General features: G+C 36.4%; 1 protein-coding gene across 2 annotated transcripts in view; it reads left to right on the forward strand.

The window, feature by feature from the left end:
- BAZ2B (bromodomain adjacent to zinc finger domain 2B) overlaps window positions 1-15,619 on the forward strand; it is a 180,848-nt gene that overhangs the window by 96,567 nt on the left and 68,662 nt on the right. For both annotated transcript variants that reach the window (XM_036318585.1, XM_036318584.1), the window contains 7 exons: window positions 672-816; window positions 5,021-5,676; window positions 6,346-6,619; window positions 6,795-6,950; window positions 7,319-7,479; window positions 12,915-13,225; window positions 13,636-13,771. In XM_036318585.1, coding sequence (XP_036174478.1) covers window positions 672-816; window positions 5,021-5,676; window positions 6,346-6,619; window positions 6,795-6,950; window positions 7,319-7,479; window positions 12,915-13,225; window positions 13,636-13,771 — 1,839 coding nt within the window. The remainder of the gene's footprint in view (window positions 1-671; window positions 817-5,020; window positions 5,677-6,345; window positions 6,620-6,794; window positions 6,951-7,318; window positions 7,480-12,914; window positions 13,226-13,635; window positions 13,772-15,619) is intronic.

Here is a 15,619-nt window from a genome sequence, read left to right on the forward strand (position 1 = left end):
TTTTTCACAGAGGGGAAAGGAGCGGGATAGAGAGTTAGAAACGATGAGAGAGAATACTGGGGATGTGCCCACAATCAAGGTACATGCCCCTGACTGGAATGGAACCCGGGACCCTTCAGTCCGCAGGCCGACGCTCTATCCACTGAGCCAAACCGGTCAGGGCTAAAAAATGAGTTTTTGAAAATATTATGAGATACCTGTATATTATTGTTAACTTCATCACAAATTTATCTCAAAATTTTGTCATATGCTGCTTAGCTTTACAACATGAGTATAAAAATAGGCAAATACAGATATGGTTGGTTACATACATGAGTATTAGTTGTTATACACTGTAATCAACAGAATTCAGCCAGTTTGCTTTGGCTCAATAAAATACTTGATAACATTATCATCAAGTATAACACATACTACTATAAGATATGTGATAAAATAAAACTTACCTTTTAATCCGTGGCATCAAAGATATTCCAATTACCCTCCAAATAATATTGATCTTTATAAGTGTTACTGAAATTGAAGTCAGACAAGTAATATTTAGTTCTTTTGCTATCTTTTTCCAATAGTGAAATTTATCTGCTCTAAGGCATAATAAGTGTAAAGTTACTTATATATAATTTTTGAAGCACTTAACACCCATAAGCTTAATTACATGTATCATTTTTTAACAGCAACAAAGTCAGTACAGAAGGAAGCTCTTTGACGCTTCTCACTCTTTACGCTCCATGATGTTTGGCCAGGATCGATACAGACGCCGGTACTGGATTCTTCCCCAGTGTGGGGGGATTTTTGTAGAGGGCATGGAGAGTGGTGAAGGTAGGAACGGTTAAATCTATTACAAAAATAATAAAAGAAATCAAAATAACGTAAGAAATCAATACACCTTCGACATATTTTGTGCTTCCAGAATCCAATTTGTGTTGTGAATAAATGTTGTAAAACTTTTATTCATATTCCTTTTGAACTTGTAATGCCCCTTTTATTCACAAATATTCCTTCTCTGTTCATGATTTTTCTTATGCTGCTCTTTCTGACATCAAACATAAACTATTCTTTTTCTTATTTAGTGGACAAAGATGTTCACCTGTATTGTCCTTTATAGCTGCTGCCCATTTCTCTTCCTTCCCATTGGCTAATTTTCTTACTTGTGGTTTATTCTTTAACCTTTGCAGCAAGCATCCATCTGACAGTATCTCTGGAGGTAACTTACCCACATCTAATCATAATTCTCATTCATCTTGAGACCTTGTTCATGTTTGAAATTTGTGATTACCTCCTTTTCCATTAAACTTCTTCCTTTTTAAATTGGCTTTAGAGAGAGAGGAAGGGAAAGGGAGGGAGAGAATCATCAATGTGAGAGAGAAAATCAATTGGTTGCCTCCAGTACACGCCCTCACCAATGAGGTATCATCTCACACTTGTCAGAATGGCAATCATCAGGAAGACAATGAAATACCAAGTGTTGGGAGGTTATGGAGAAAAGGGAACCCTTGTGCACTGTTGGTGAGAAAGTAAACTGGTGCAGCCACTTTGAAGAACAATACGGAGTTAACTCAAAAAATAAAAAATTGAACTGCCCTATGACCTAGAGATTCCACTTCTGGGCATTTATCCCAAGTAATCCAAAACACTAATTTGAAAAGATATTTGCACCTTCATGTTCATTGTAGCATTATTTATAATAGACAAGTGTTTATCTATGGGTGAATGGGTAAAGAAATTATTATACATATTGCACAATGGAGTACTATTCAGCCATAAGAAAGAATAAAACTTGCCATTTGCAACAATGTGTATGGACCTCGAGGGCATTATGTTAAATAGAATAAATTGGAGAAAGACAAATAGCAAATGATCTGCCTTATATGTGGAATCTTTTTTAGAAAGCAAACTAACCACCCCCCAAAACAAAAAAAAAGTCATAGATAAGAGACTAGATTGGTGATTGCTTGGGAAGGGGCAGGAATGGGTAAATTGTTCTGGTGTGTGTGTGTGTGTGTGTTTAGTTTAAATAAAACAATCTTATGCAGAACCCCAATATCTAACAAAAATAGCATGGTTCTTGTGGATGTATTTATAGAGCTCCTAGCCTTTCCTGATATACCTCTATCCTATATACTTTCCAATCTCCCCTAGAGCAGCCGTGGGCAAACTACGGCTCGCAGGCGGGCCAGCCAGTTTGAAGTGAATAAAACTAAAAAAAAAAAAAAGACCGTACCCTTTTATGTAATGATGTTTACTTTGAATTTATATTAGTTCACACAAACACTCCATCCATGCTTTTGTTCCAGCCCTCCAGTCCAGTTTAAGAACCCATTGTGGCCCTCCATTCAAAAAGTTTGCCCACCCCTGCTCTAGAGGCACCTCTAAGAAATGTTAGGACTTCGCAAATCAGAGATTAAGGTCAGAGCCATCAAAGGTGTAAGCACAAAGTGCCTGAAGGGCTCAAAAATAGGGAAATGTCATATAGCCTACTCAGTATTTTATCATAATGTTTGGCATACATGGTAATCTCTACCACTAGACTGTGAGCTCCTGAGGGCAGAGACTAATTTAGGCAGGTGAACTACATGAAAAGAATCAGGAGCAAAGTAGACATTGGAATAGAGTAAAGGGGGATGGAGAAATGAGTTGTGAGACCATTCCAGTAGCCTATGTAAAAGGACGGAGGCCCTGAACTCAGGCACAAACAAGGAGAATGGGAAGACAGATATCCTGAAGGTAGAATTGCTGTAAGAAATTATTGAACATGATGTAAGAAAAATAGCATCAGAGCAGGATTGATGAATTAATCCTCAGTGGAAAAATTGTAATGTTTTAAACTGACTCAGAGGAATCAAGAGGAACAGTTTGTTTGGAATGAAATTAAAGTTTTAGTCTATGGGGGAAGTAGAATAACACTTAGAGGTAAAGCAAAAGGTTTTAGTGTAGAACTCTAATTTAAAATGGCAAAACTGTGAGTCACTTGAGGGTGGAGAGCCTTGGTAAAGCTTAAGAGCCAATAAAGCAATGTCCAGGTGAGTGGCGTTACCTTAGCTGTAAAAAAAATCATTCGAAATGCTAACAATGGAACAAAATCAAACTAAGTTATACCCCAGACCAATGAAATATTCTTCAATTTGGCTAAGAGCCACATCATTGTCAGTCACTTGGGCATGTAATGTCGAAGTTATCTAGGACATCAACTTTTCCTTCACAATGTCTGTAGTCAGTCTTTTTGCAACACTACTGAAATCAAGTGCTTTATCAATGTACCTGGATTATTGCAGCTGTCCTTGACTTCTTTCTATAAAGTTCCCTCTTTCTATTATGTCTCTATTCTAAAACCTTGAATGACTCCCTCTTGCCTGTAAGATGATGTAATAAATCTCTATGTTACCTAGTACACAAGGCCCACTTATAGTGTGAGTGTACATCAAACATTTAGAACTCTTTGCAGAAAAGAGAGAATCAAAATTGCTCCTCTTGTAGGTGTAGCTAGCAAGTGTCATCTGGAAAGCAGGAGAATCTGGACATTTGTGTCATGCATTCATCTGTAATATGAACAACAGGAACCTCCTAACCACCTGTTGTAATCATGACAGATATCAAAGAAGGAGATGAATATTGAGGGGCCCAGCATACGGAGTATTCTTCATTTTTCCTCTTTAACTCCAGGATGCCAAGGAACTTTACTGAAGTGAAATGGTGTTGTTCAGTACCCTTACCTGAATTTATTCTTGCTTAGGAAATGCAGTCTCTTTCTCCTGCGAGTATGCAACACTGTTGCACTTCTAAATTGCAGAATGTAAATAGTGGTGCCCAATAATGCATTAGTGTAAAATGACAGTCTCATATGCATATAAGATTTTTGGAAGGATATATACACGTGATTGGTGAACCGTGGCTACCTATAATGACTAGAAATAGGGACTGAGGAAGTAGAGCAGAATGGGTCTAATTTATACCTCCCATTACCAAATATTTTACCTTGAATGTATGTTACTTTTCAAACTGAATAAAGTGGTGGATTTGTATTTTTAAGAGAGTTTGCATAAATTACTTTTAAAACATTGATCAAAAATATGAAACAGAAGTTGACAACGGAGAAATATCAATAAAAACTATAAAAAGATAGTCAGCCTTACTAATGATCAGAAAAAATACAGTTTAGATTTTCACCTCTCAGGTATTGACAAAAACAGAAAATATGTCAACACCTGAGAGGTGAAAATCTAAACTGTATTTTTTTACAACATTCCTGAACATTACTGAACATTACATTATGTGTAGTGTTCATTTTCATTGAGGGCGTAGGCAAACATGCTCTTATGTATGTATTTCTGGTATGAATGGGTGTTGATCTCGACACTGAGCAGGTGGACAATATATTGCAAAAACTCTGAAAAGTACAGATCTTAAGAATCAGTAAGGTTTTTTCTATAAATTTATCCTAAGTAAGTAAACCAGGAATAAATTAAAAGTCCAAAGATACAGATACAAGATCATTTATCATTCAAAGCATTACTTATATTAATGAATACCTGGGACCAACTAAGAGGCATCAGTAGATGATTTATTATTTAAATTATGATATATTCTGTAGCCATTAACATTTATAGTATAGTTATATATTTATTGATACATCAGGATCTTTACAGAGTAAAACATGCATATTAAAATGTCATGCATATAATAGGAGTGCCTTTTTAAAATGTATAGGTTTAAGTATGTATGTGTGTGCATAGAGAAATGCTGGAAGGATATATACAAAAAATTAATAGTATTTTTTGCTATGTATTAGAGCTTTTAATATTTTTTATATTTTAATTTTTTTGTTATAATTAATTATATAATTACATTAATATTCCAATATTCAAAAAATCTAGTCTATAAAAAAGGAAAATTTAAAAAGTATTAAGTACCTAGAAAAGTTTGTTAAATATTTATATATATAACTTGATAAACTTTATTAAAATATAATTATAGTATTGTTTGATCTGGAATAACTGATATTCATAATACTTTTCAATTTTTATAGGACTAGAAGAAATTGCAAAGGAAAGAGAAAAACTGAAAAAGGCAGAGAGTATTCAGATCAAAGAAGAAATATTTGAGACTTCTGAGGACACATTAAATTGTTCAAATCCAGATCATTGTGAGCAAAAGGAAGACCCTAAAGAGAAAGACAACACAAACCTATTTCTTCAGAAACCTGGCTCTTTTTCAAAATTAAGCAAACTTTTAGAAGTAGCCAAGATGCCTCCTGAGTCAGATGTAACAACCCCCAAACCAAATAATAGTGCCAGTGGGTGCACAGTGTCTTACCAAAACAGCGGGAAGCACCCAGTAGGCAGCGTTCAGTCAACAGCTACACAAAGCAGCTTGGAAAAGGCAGACTCTAGCAATCTGTTCAGTGCTGGTTCCGGCGGCCCAGGGAAGTTCTACAGCCCTCTCCCCAACGACCAGCTGTTAAAAACACTGACTGAGAAGAACAGACAGTGGTTTAGCCTTTTGCCCAGAACCCCTTGTGATGACACTTCGCTTACCCACGTCGATCTGCCAGCTGCTTCTGCAGCAACTCCTCAGTCTCAGCCACCGTCTAAGTCACCTTCACCTGCCCCAGCTCCTCTTCTTGGATCATCTTCTGCCCAGAATCCTGTTGGCCTAAATCCATTTGCTTTATCACCTCTTCAGGTTGGTACTGCTAAGTGTAACTCATTTTCATGTTGCTTTATTTGATCTTTGACCACATGAAGATTTTCCCTCAAGGGAAATCAGTTGAATATATCCCTGCTACAATTTGAAAACTAAGAGAGTCAGAATTGGTATCACCAAGCTTCGTCAGAACTACTGATTTCTAGTCTAAGTCTAAGACAAAAGCTTCTTAATTACTTTATAATTATTACTATTACAGTCTATCATAAAGGAAAATACTTTGCAGAGCAAATAAGAACATGGATTTTTTAAAAATATATTTTATTGATTTTTTACAGAGAGGAAGGGAGAGAGATAGAGAGTTAGAAACATCAATGAGAGAGAAACATTGATCAGCTGCCTCCTGCACATCTCCTACTGGGGATGTGCCCGCAACCCAGGTACATGCCCTTGACCAGAATCAAACCTGGGACCTTTCAATCCACAAGCCGACGCTCTATCCACTGAGCCCAACCGGTTTCGGCAAGAACATGGATTTTAACATTGTTACTATATTTAGTTTTCCTGTAATTGTGATAAGTGAAAGAATATTTTTCAAAATTTTAAAAAAATTTCAGATTCCAAACATTTTTTCAAACTTCTGAGATCGTTCTACTTTTAAATTATTTTGTTGTGTGTTTTTTCTTTTGTTGTTTTGTTTTTTTGCAGACAAAAAGTGGAGTATCTATGATGGGACTCCAATTTTGTGGGTGGCCCACTGGCATGCTTACTTCCAATATTCCATTTACATCACCTTTACCTAGTCTGGGATCAGGGTTGGCATTATCTGAAGGAAATGGTAATTCATTCTTGACTCCCAACATTGCTTCAAGTAAAAGTGAATCTCCAGTACCACAGAATGAAAAAGCCTCTTCAACTCAACCTGCAGCTGTTGAAGTAGCAAAACCAGTAGATTTTCCTAGTCCAAAACCTATTCCAGAAGGTAGGTACATTGAGATAGTAGGTACGTTGACTTTATCTCATTATAGATTTCTTATGTTATAGCTGAATCTTTCTTTGATGATTTTATATATAGTTATAAATCTTTATATTTGCATTGTGCCATTAATTCACATTCAAAATATTTGTAAAAGATCTGCATATTTATTTTGACTCAGAAATGCAGTTTGGTTGGTGGAGAATTATTGACCCAGAAGACCTAAAAGCTTTGCTCAAAGTGCTCCATCTCAGAGGAATAAGGGAAAAGGCATTACAAAAACAAATTCAGAAGCACCTGGATTATATTACTCAAGCCTGCATCAAGAATAAGGATGGTACGTGCCTAAAAGAGATTTCCGCGATGTCTTGCTTAGTTTTGAGAATTGATTCTTTTTTAAGCCATATTTTGTATGTTTTGATTTTTAATTCATTACTAAATGGCATTTTTTCTATCTTGCTCAACAAACAGTAATTACATTTATTAAGTTGGTATTACTATCTTAACATTTTTTACAACTTGCAGACATTGTTTTGTTTCTTAAAAAAGAATATTCCTACCTTTAAGAGTAAAATGCATGCATATGCGGAGGTAGCATTCATGTATTAAGTAGCATGTACATGTTGTCCCTGGAATTTATCATATTCTGGAAGAAAGCATTGAAGCATAAAGTGGATTTTAAAATAAATTTCTTTTCAAATGTAGTTGCTATTATTGAGCTAAATGAAAATGAAGAAAACCAGGTAACTCGAGATATTGTGGAGAACTGGTCAGTAGAAGAGCAAGCAATGGAAATGGATTTGAGTATTCTTCAGCAGGTAGAAGATCTAGAAAGGAGAGTTGCATCAGCAAGTTTGCAAGTGAAGGTAAAATTGACTTAGAATAAAATCTCTTTAGGATAACGGAAGGTAACTAATATTTACATATGCTTGATATGTGCCAATTACTGTGCTAAATGTTTTCACTTTATCTCATTTAATTCTCAAAACAATTCTGAATAAATTTCCCCCACCATACAGGTAAGAAACAAGGTGTAGTGTGTGCTAAATGTGGATTCAGACTAAGTCTGTCTAACTCCAAAGCCCATGTTCTTTTTCTTAAAAAAAAAAAAAAATTATTGATTTCACAGAGGAAGGGAGAGGGAGAGAGTAGAAACATCAGTGATGAGAGAGATCATTGATCAGCTGCCTCCTGCACGCCCCCTACTGGGGATCGAACCCAAAACCCAGGCATGTACCCTTGACTGGAATCAAACCCGGGACCCTTCAGTTCACAGGCTGATGCTCTATCCATTGAGCCAAACCAGCTAGGGCAAGCTCAGGTTCTTTTTACTAAATCTTGCTGCCTCCTTTATGGTATTAAAAAAATACCATTTCCAGTATGCAGTTGTTTACCACAAACAGAATACCACAGTTTTCCCCATGAATAGTGTAATACTTGATCAAACTCCTATTATAGTGTTGCATATAGAACCAGGAACCCCCTTGTATACAAGCCATGTTATATGTCACACTTTCATTCTATGTAATTTAAAACTGGAATATATGGTATAGCTACATCCAAATGTGGGTTATATTATGATATACACACACCCTACATATATATGTCAACTTTTAAATAATTTATTTACCTAATGAGCATTACCAGGTCACAAAGCAATGCTCAGACTGGCTTTGAATGGACTTTATCTTTGTGCAAGAATTTTTAGCTCTGGAAAGAGAAGTGTAGAGGTTTTTCTTCTCAATTGATAATGTGGGGATGTCTCTAACAATAAACGGATTAATGATGACTAAGGGTGAAACAGACACCTGGGAAGGTTTAGAAAATGTAGTCACCATGTAATTTGATTTAGTGTATTTTCAAATTATATGCCATAATACTTATTCTATTCAGTGATTAAAATTTTGCTTCCTAATTAATGCTGGCAGTTGGAAACTTTTGAGCATCTCCAAAAAAATGTCATTTTCCAGAGCAATAAAATATCCCTTTTTTGAAACAAACATAATTACTAACGTTGGGAAGCAAAAATCTATCATTTGCTGAAACTATTTTGCTAGCAGACTATATGTATCCTCTTCCTGGTACTATAATCCAGTATAAAAATGCCTCATTTATCTGGCATTTTCCACAAATGAACTCTTCCACACAAGTTAATTTTCTGGAGAAATAAAAATTATTCCACTTAGTGCCATAATTTTTAACATGTTTGTTGGATGGCTTATGTTATGCATTACACTGACTTCTTAAATTGAGAATAATGAGTTTGATTTAAATTATCATGGTGACACAGGACCATCAGTATAAAGAGCAATTAATAGATAATGATTCCCTCAGGAAATGCAAAGAGGTTTTGCCCCGAAATTAAATGATCCTAGTGTGCTTTGCTTTTTCAACTACTTCATCTGTTTTCTATAGTCGGTCTTTGTCCTCTCTCGAGGTTAGTTGTTGCTTTGTGCTAGTTTTAATTTTATTGGTTCTCTCAACCTATTTTTCTGCAACATCCCCCCACCTAGTTTTCCAATTCAAATTGGCTATTGGTTGGGGAAGTATATCATTAAGCTCTTTGGGCCTGAAACAGTTTTCTGGAAACATCCTCAGTTTTTGGTGCATTGACCTTATCACGTTACTGGCTGCTTAAATGTTTTGGAACTGTGTTTTCAGTAACTAAGTGGAATTTGGTTTTTTGTTTTGTTTTTAAATATATTTTATTGATTTTTTACAGAGAGGAAGGGAGAAGGATAGAGAGTTAGAAACATCGATGAGAGAGAAACATAGATCAGCTGCCTCCTGCACACCCCCTACTGGGGATGTGCCTGCAGCCAAGGTACATGCCCTTGACGGTATCGAACCTGGGACCCTTCAGTCCGCAGGCCGACGCTCTATCCACTGAGCCAAACCGGTTAGGGCTGCAATTTGTTTTTAAGTGGGGTGTTTTAACATCCTGTTAATAAGGCATTGCTGAATTATTCTAAGAAATTAATTATATTAGTCTTGAGTCTGAAAATGCAAGTGATGAAAATAACCACAAAACATTATTTTAACGCCTATAAAGATTTAATCACTTTTTCTTTTTTAAAAGAAAAATAGAGTTATATGTTTAGCTTGGGAACTAGCTATTGTGAAGACACCTTAAGCAGGTGGAACATTCATTTTTATGTTTAGTAAAGAAAATAGAAATTATTTTTTTAATAATATGGACATTTTTATATTATAGGAAAATCTGCAAGTCTCTAATCCTAATTCTTTTGCTGAGTACATAAAAAGCCTAATTACTCTCCCAGCTGCTCCAAAGACAAATCCTGTGTCTCTTTTTAAGTTTCTCTTTTACAAGCTAATTAATTCTTTCAACCATGAGTCCTGTGAAATGGTTTCCAGGCCCATGGTTCTCTTCTGAATAAATGCCAGTGTCAATACCCTTTTTAAAATATCATGCCCATAATTGTACATAGAGATGTCTGAATGTGTTCACGAGACTTTGCTTAATCCAGCGCCAAACTTCTCTTAAGGCTACTTGAATTCTCTACCTTTTTAGCATCCACATCATACATACTATTGCTTCACTGAGTATATGCTTAAAAAAAAAAAAATCCCTGAGCCTCTTTCAGAGTGCTTTTAAGTGAGTTCTATCACATGCAGTATTTCTGTGATTAATTGCTTAAACTGCAGAGCTTAAAATTTATAGTTATCACTAGAATCCCAGTGCACAGATTCGTGCACATTGAAAAGAAATTAATTAGAAGGTGGCCGGTGGGGCGGGACTGGGCAAGACAGGCCAGACATGCCCTGGAGCCAACCTCCTGTGGTTCCTCCCCATCCAGCTGCACGTGGGGCAGCCCTAGGCCTCAAAGGCCATCTGCGTAGTGAGCAGGGTCCTTCCAGCAGGTGGGTACCCTCAGCCTGGCCTGCGGGAATCTGGCAGTTCGACATCGCCCGCGGGGTTCCAGAGTGCGAGAGGGCTCCTGCATTGAACATCTGCCCCCGGTGGTCAGTGTGCATCATACCTACTAGCCAGTCAGCTGGCAGGCCAATCACTTAGCCTTTTATCTATAACTAGAGGCCTGGTGCACAAATTTGTGCACAGGTGGGGTCTGGCTGGCCCGCCCCGATGGGGGCCCATCTGGCCAGACCAGTGGGAGGAATGGGGCTACAGGTGATTGGCCAGCTGGCCCCACCCCCAATCAGGGTGTTGGGGGCCGATTGGGGACTGGATCAGACTAGTTGGCTGCCACAGTGCATGTCATGGCCACCGGTCGTTCTGGTCATTCTGCCAGTCCAGTCGCTGGGCTTTTATATATATAGCTAATAAAAGGGTAACGTGCTAATTAGACCAGACGTCCTTATGGATGAAGCCAGAGCTGGAGAGAAGCCTAGGTCCTGGGTGCCTGCCAGTGGCCAGAGGGAAGCACCCCAGTCCCAGGTGCCGGATGGAAGCCTATGCCGGCAGCTGGGGAAAAGAAGGCCTACTCTTGCATGAATATTTGTGCATCGGGCCTCTAGTATATATAGATTGTTCTATTTTTATTAATTTCATTTAGGTACCATTTTCAGCATATGAAACTTTTAATCTTAGTCCTTTCATAAAGAATATTAACTTTCTTCGAAACTTTAAGTTACCTGGAGATTTAATAGCCATCAACCGAGTTATTCATAAGTGTATTGGCCAAATATAGAGCCTTTGGATAGTGGCATTTATGTTACACATTACACTGCCTTCTTTATACCTTTTCTGAGGTGAAGACTTTACCAATCACCAGTTTTTGGATGTAGTGTCTGTTACCATCTAGACTTCTCTTACTCTAATATAGTCATCCCTTTTTCTTTTGTCTTATCACTTGCCTTATAGAAATCAAGATATACTGTATTTACAGGATTCCTTCCCTTTATTTACTTATTTCATATTTCTCTCAAAATATGGGAATGAGGTTCATGTGACATGATTTGTACCTAATGCCCTAATGTGTACTATTCAGAACTCCATTCTTACTTTCTAAATGTTCTACTGGGTTAAAGAGGAAGAATTGATCCCAATATAAAGATAAAATAATTATCTTAAATTTTTTAATAAAAAGGATAATGTTCATTCTGATTTTCCTTTAATATGCATTTAGTACATACCTATTCCACATCAGACAGTAGACACCACAGAATTTTAAAATATAAATGGTTTCTGCCTTCAGAAAGCTTGCCATGTAATAGGACATGTATACATCTCTGCAGAATCTGGTAACTGACTGCAGAGAAATACAGAATCTCACATGAGTTTAGAAAAAGAATACACGGTTTCTGGTGGAGAAATGGAAGAGATAAGGCAGATTTCGTGTAGGAGCCGAGATGGCACTTGAGAAAATGAGTAATCCTCTGACAGAGAACACGAATTCCAGGGTGGGATGAGATCAGGATGAGCAAAGCACCAGGATTGGCAAGCTCAGGACGTGTCTAGAGTCACAAGACATGGATCTTCCTGCAGGGTAGGATGCATGAATTGGAGCATGAGACAGAAAGGTAGATCGATGAACTGAATGTCATAGCAAAAGTTTGGATTTGTTAAACGGAATCCTTGAGGCTAGAGGATCAATATTAGCACGCTGAGCTATAATAACTATTATATATATGCCTACTATTTGCCTTCACTGAGTTTTAGATAAAATGAGTAAAAACAGAATGTTCCCTGCCTGCATGGGATTTAGAGGTAGGAAAGTGCTAAATAAGCACAGTAGTATAAAATTGAACTGCCACCAGGCTATGGAGTATTATATGGTCCTATGAGAAGCCTGTATGGGGAGATTTACCCACTGCAGGAGCTCAAGGAAGGATTCCCTGAGGATGCTGGAAGTTGCAGGAAAAGTGGAGTTAACTAGGTGAGGAGGAACAGGGAAAGCTATAAAGACAAACGTAACAGCTATGCAAAGCTCCTGCAGCCAGAGGGAAAATGGTGAGTACAAGGACCTGTATAAACGAGTGGTGCAGGAATGCAAGTGGAAAGGAAGAGCAAAGTTCAGAGACTGCTGAAGGCTTTCTGTGTACGTGGTCCTGTGAAATTAATAAGCATTTAGTCTCCAGAATACTTTGCTGGTTTTCATTATACCTTTTGCATTATCTAAAGTTTTTTATTTTTCTTACAAATGCTTATTTTAATGTTCTGTTCTTGTTTCTACCCATCAACATTAGGAAAGACAAGGTAAAAACTTAATAAAGATCCTTGAGATCTGCTGGTGTTTGTCGCTGAATTTTAAGTAAAGGTAATTCACCTCCTGGGCATTTTAAAAGAAAACCATAATAACGTTATTCTTTCGATATATAGGGTTGGATGTGTCCAGAGCCTGCATCAGAAAGGGAGGACTTGGTATATTTTGAACATAAGTCATTCTCTAAATTGTGCAAGGAGCATGATGGAGAATTTACTGGCGAAGAAGAAAGCAGTGCGCATGCACTAGAACGGAAGAGTGACAACCCCCTAGATATAGCTGTAACCAGGCTGGCTGATTTGGAGCGGAACATTGAAAGAAGGTATCTGAAGAGCCCCTTAAGTACCACCATTCAGATCAAAGTGGATAATGTGGGCACAGTTACTGTCCCTGCTCCTGCACCATCCATTAGTGGTGATGGTGACGGGTAGGTTATTGAGATTAACTTGAAAAATTATTGTGCTTCTTTGCTAATTGGAGCCTATTTTCTATTGCCTGTTATCTATGTATCTTCTTGTATGTCTGTGATCCATATGGATCATGCTATTTGATCCATATGGATCATGCTATTTGCATGGTGCTTTGTAAAAATTTTTTTTTTTGTTATGTGCATTGATAATCCTGCAAAGTAATCTTACATTTTTACCTGGTTGTGACTAAGCTTTGAGGCACGTAGCCACAGTCTGTGCACTACATCGAATTTAGTTGCTTAAACCTTATACTTATTGGCTGTTCCATGTTTTTGTCATTGCTTGGCTTTCAGTGTGATGATTGTTTCACATTCAGTAACCATAAATGTGGACATGACCCACTTAATTTTTCTATATTTCAATGCAGAATTGAAGAGGATATTGCTCCAGGGCTCAGGGTTTGGAGAAGGGCACTGACAGACGCTCGCAGTGCCGCACAGGTAGCTCTGTGCGTTCAGCAGTTACAGAAATCAATAGCATGGGAAAAATCAATTATGAAAGTTGTAAGTGTTTCCATTTAAGAAATACTATAACTCATTCACTTTGTCCTATTTTTTCCAATCTTCAGATCTTTCTTAATTATATATTACTTATTGTCAAAATAATGTATGCTGTATTTGAGAGTTTGCTTATTCTTATTCTGCATAGTTTCACTCTTCCTTATTTTGAGCTTTCCGAAGGAACCTACCAAATGTATTCTTCTGATTTTGATTATCCCTCTGCTGAATGTTGTTTATAACTCTGGCTGAAGTTGTCTTCTACATTCTGTCAACATAATAGTTGTTAATCTGAATATTTGAAGATCCTTCCACTCTTGTAAACATTCCAGTTGGTAACATTACCTGCTACCTACATTCACTGCATTCTAAAATGCCTTGGTATTTCTATCAGTTTTCATTTTTTAATCCTAAGAAATACTTAGAGAAGTAAATATAAGCAGAGAAGTCTTCCTTCGTGCACTGATATGTATTTGGCCTCTGATATAGATGACCTGAAGAATAGATCTTTTTTAAAAAATATGTATATTTTTATTGATTTCAGAGAGGGAGAGAGGGAGAGAGAGATAGTGGCCTCTGTTTTGTACCAGGCACCAAATGCTATGCGTTCAAAATAAAAGCTATATTTCATATATTTTCCAGAAAGGTATCATTTTAAATCATGTACATGTCCCTTTTGCCTCTTATATATCATATATAGAAATATCTATTATATGTAGACTTTTAGTAATTACCTTATCATTTGCTTCTGAATGACAGGTTTGCTTTAAAATTCAAATATATGAGATTTGGTGTCAAGAATGACTAAGTATTTACTTAAAATAATTATTTCTCAAAGAAAAGAAATGATCCTTAAATAATTTACCATTCTTCATTTTTACCTCTATGCTTAGACTACTTAAGGCCTTATTCATTCTTTACAAATACATTTGGTTTCTTCTGTGGTTTTCCACTTCTTCCTAAAATGTCTATGGAATAATAAATCTGTAGTTTTTCACAATATTCTCAAATTTAGGTCTTTCCCAACCAGATTATAATTACCCATAAATTTTAATGCATTGTTCAGTTCATCTGCTAGCATTTTCGCTAGGTAAAATTTTTTCTTCTTAAAATTAGCATTAAAATCAGTTTTAAAGTCACATACTCAAATATATTTGGTGAAATCTAGGCTATAATGAATCGAAAAGATTGAATTGCTACATCAAAATGAATTTCGTATAGTTATATTTCCAATCTGTTCCAAAACTGTCACCCTGATGTGGTCAGTTTTGTTATAACCTATACACAGAAACCCAAAACTTGTACCAAAATCTGCCTTTATGTTAGTATACTTACTTTCTGCTGTCTAAAGCTTTATTTCAGCTTTTGCAAATTCATAAACCTTTACCATATATTAACATACATTTATCATTATATAACTCCATCTCTAATAATCTTCATTTTTTTTAATGCTTAACAATACATTATTTGCTATGAAATTACCTTAAATTGAAGGCAGAATCTCATATTCAAAGATTAATGAGCACTTGGTAACCTTTAATTAGAAATGTAACAGTACCTATAATAATCTTCATAATAAGTTATAACAAAATGTTAAAGTGCTTTAGATATACCTTCTTTGCCAGAGACAAGGCTTACCAGAATGGAAGAAGCTATTGTAATTTATCTCCAGATAATTCTGCCCACAGTTATTGTTAATGTTAAACAAAAGGCAATGTCTACTCTATTTTACTTTAGGAGCAAAGGAGTTAAAACCAAATATTAATACACTTGTTCTAATATATTGTGAGCTATTACTGTGATTTTTTGAAAGTGTTGGGAGCTTAATATCTGCCACTATTTCTTAATAATTGC

Source organism: Myotis myotis, unplaced genomic scaffold, assembly GCF_014108235.1.
Source record: "Myotis myotis isolate mMyoMyo1 unplaced genomic scaffold, mMyoMyo1.p scaffold_m19_p_8, whole genome shotgun sequence".
Taxonomy (NCBI): domain Eukaryota; kingdom Metazoa; phylum Chordata; class Mammalia; order Chiroptera; family Vespertilionidae; genus Myotis; species Myotis myotis.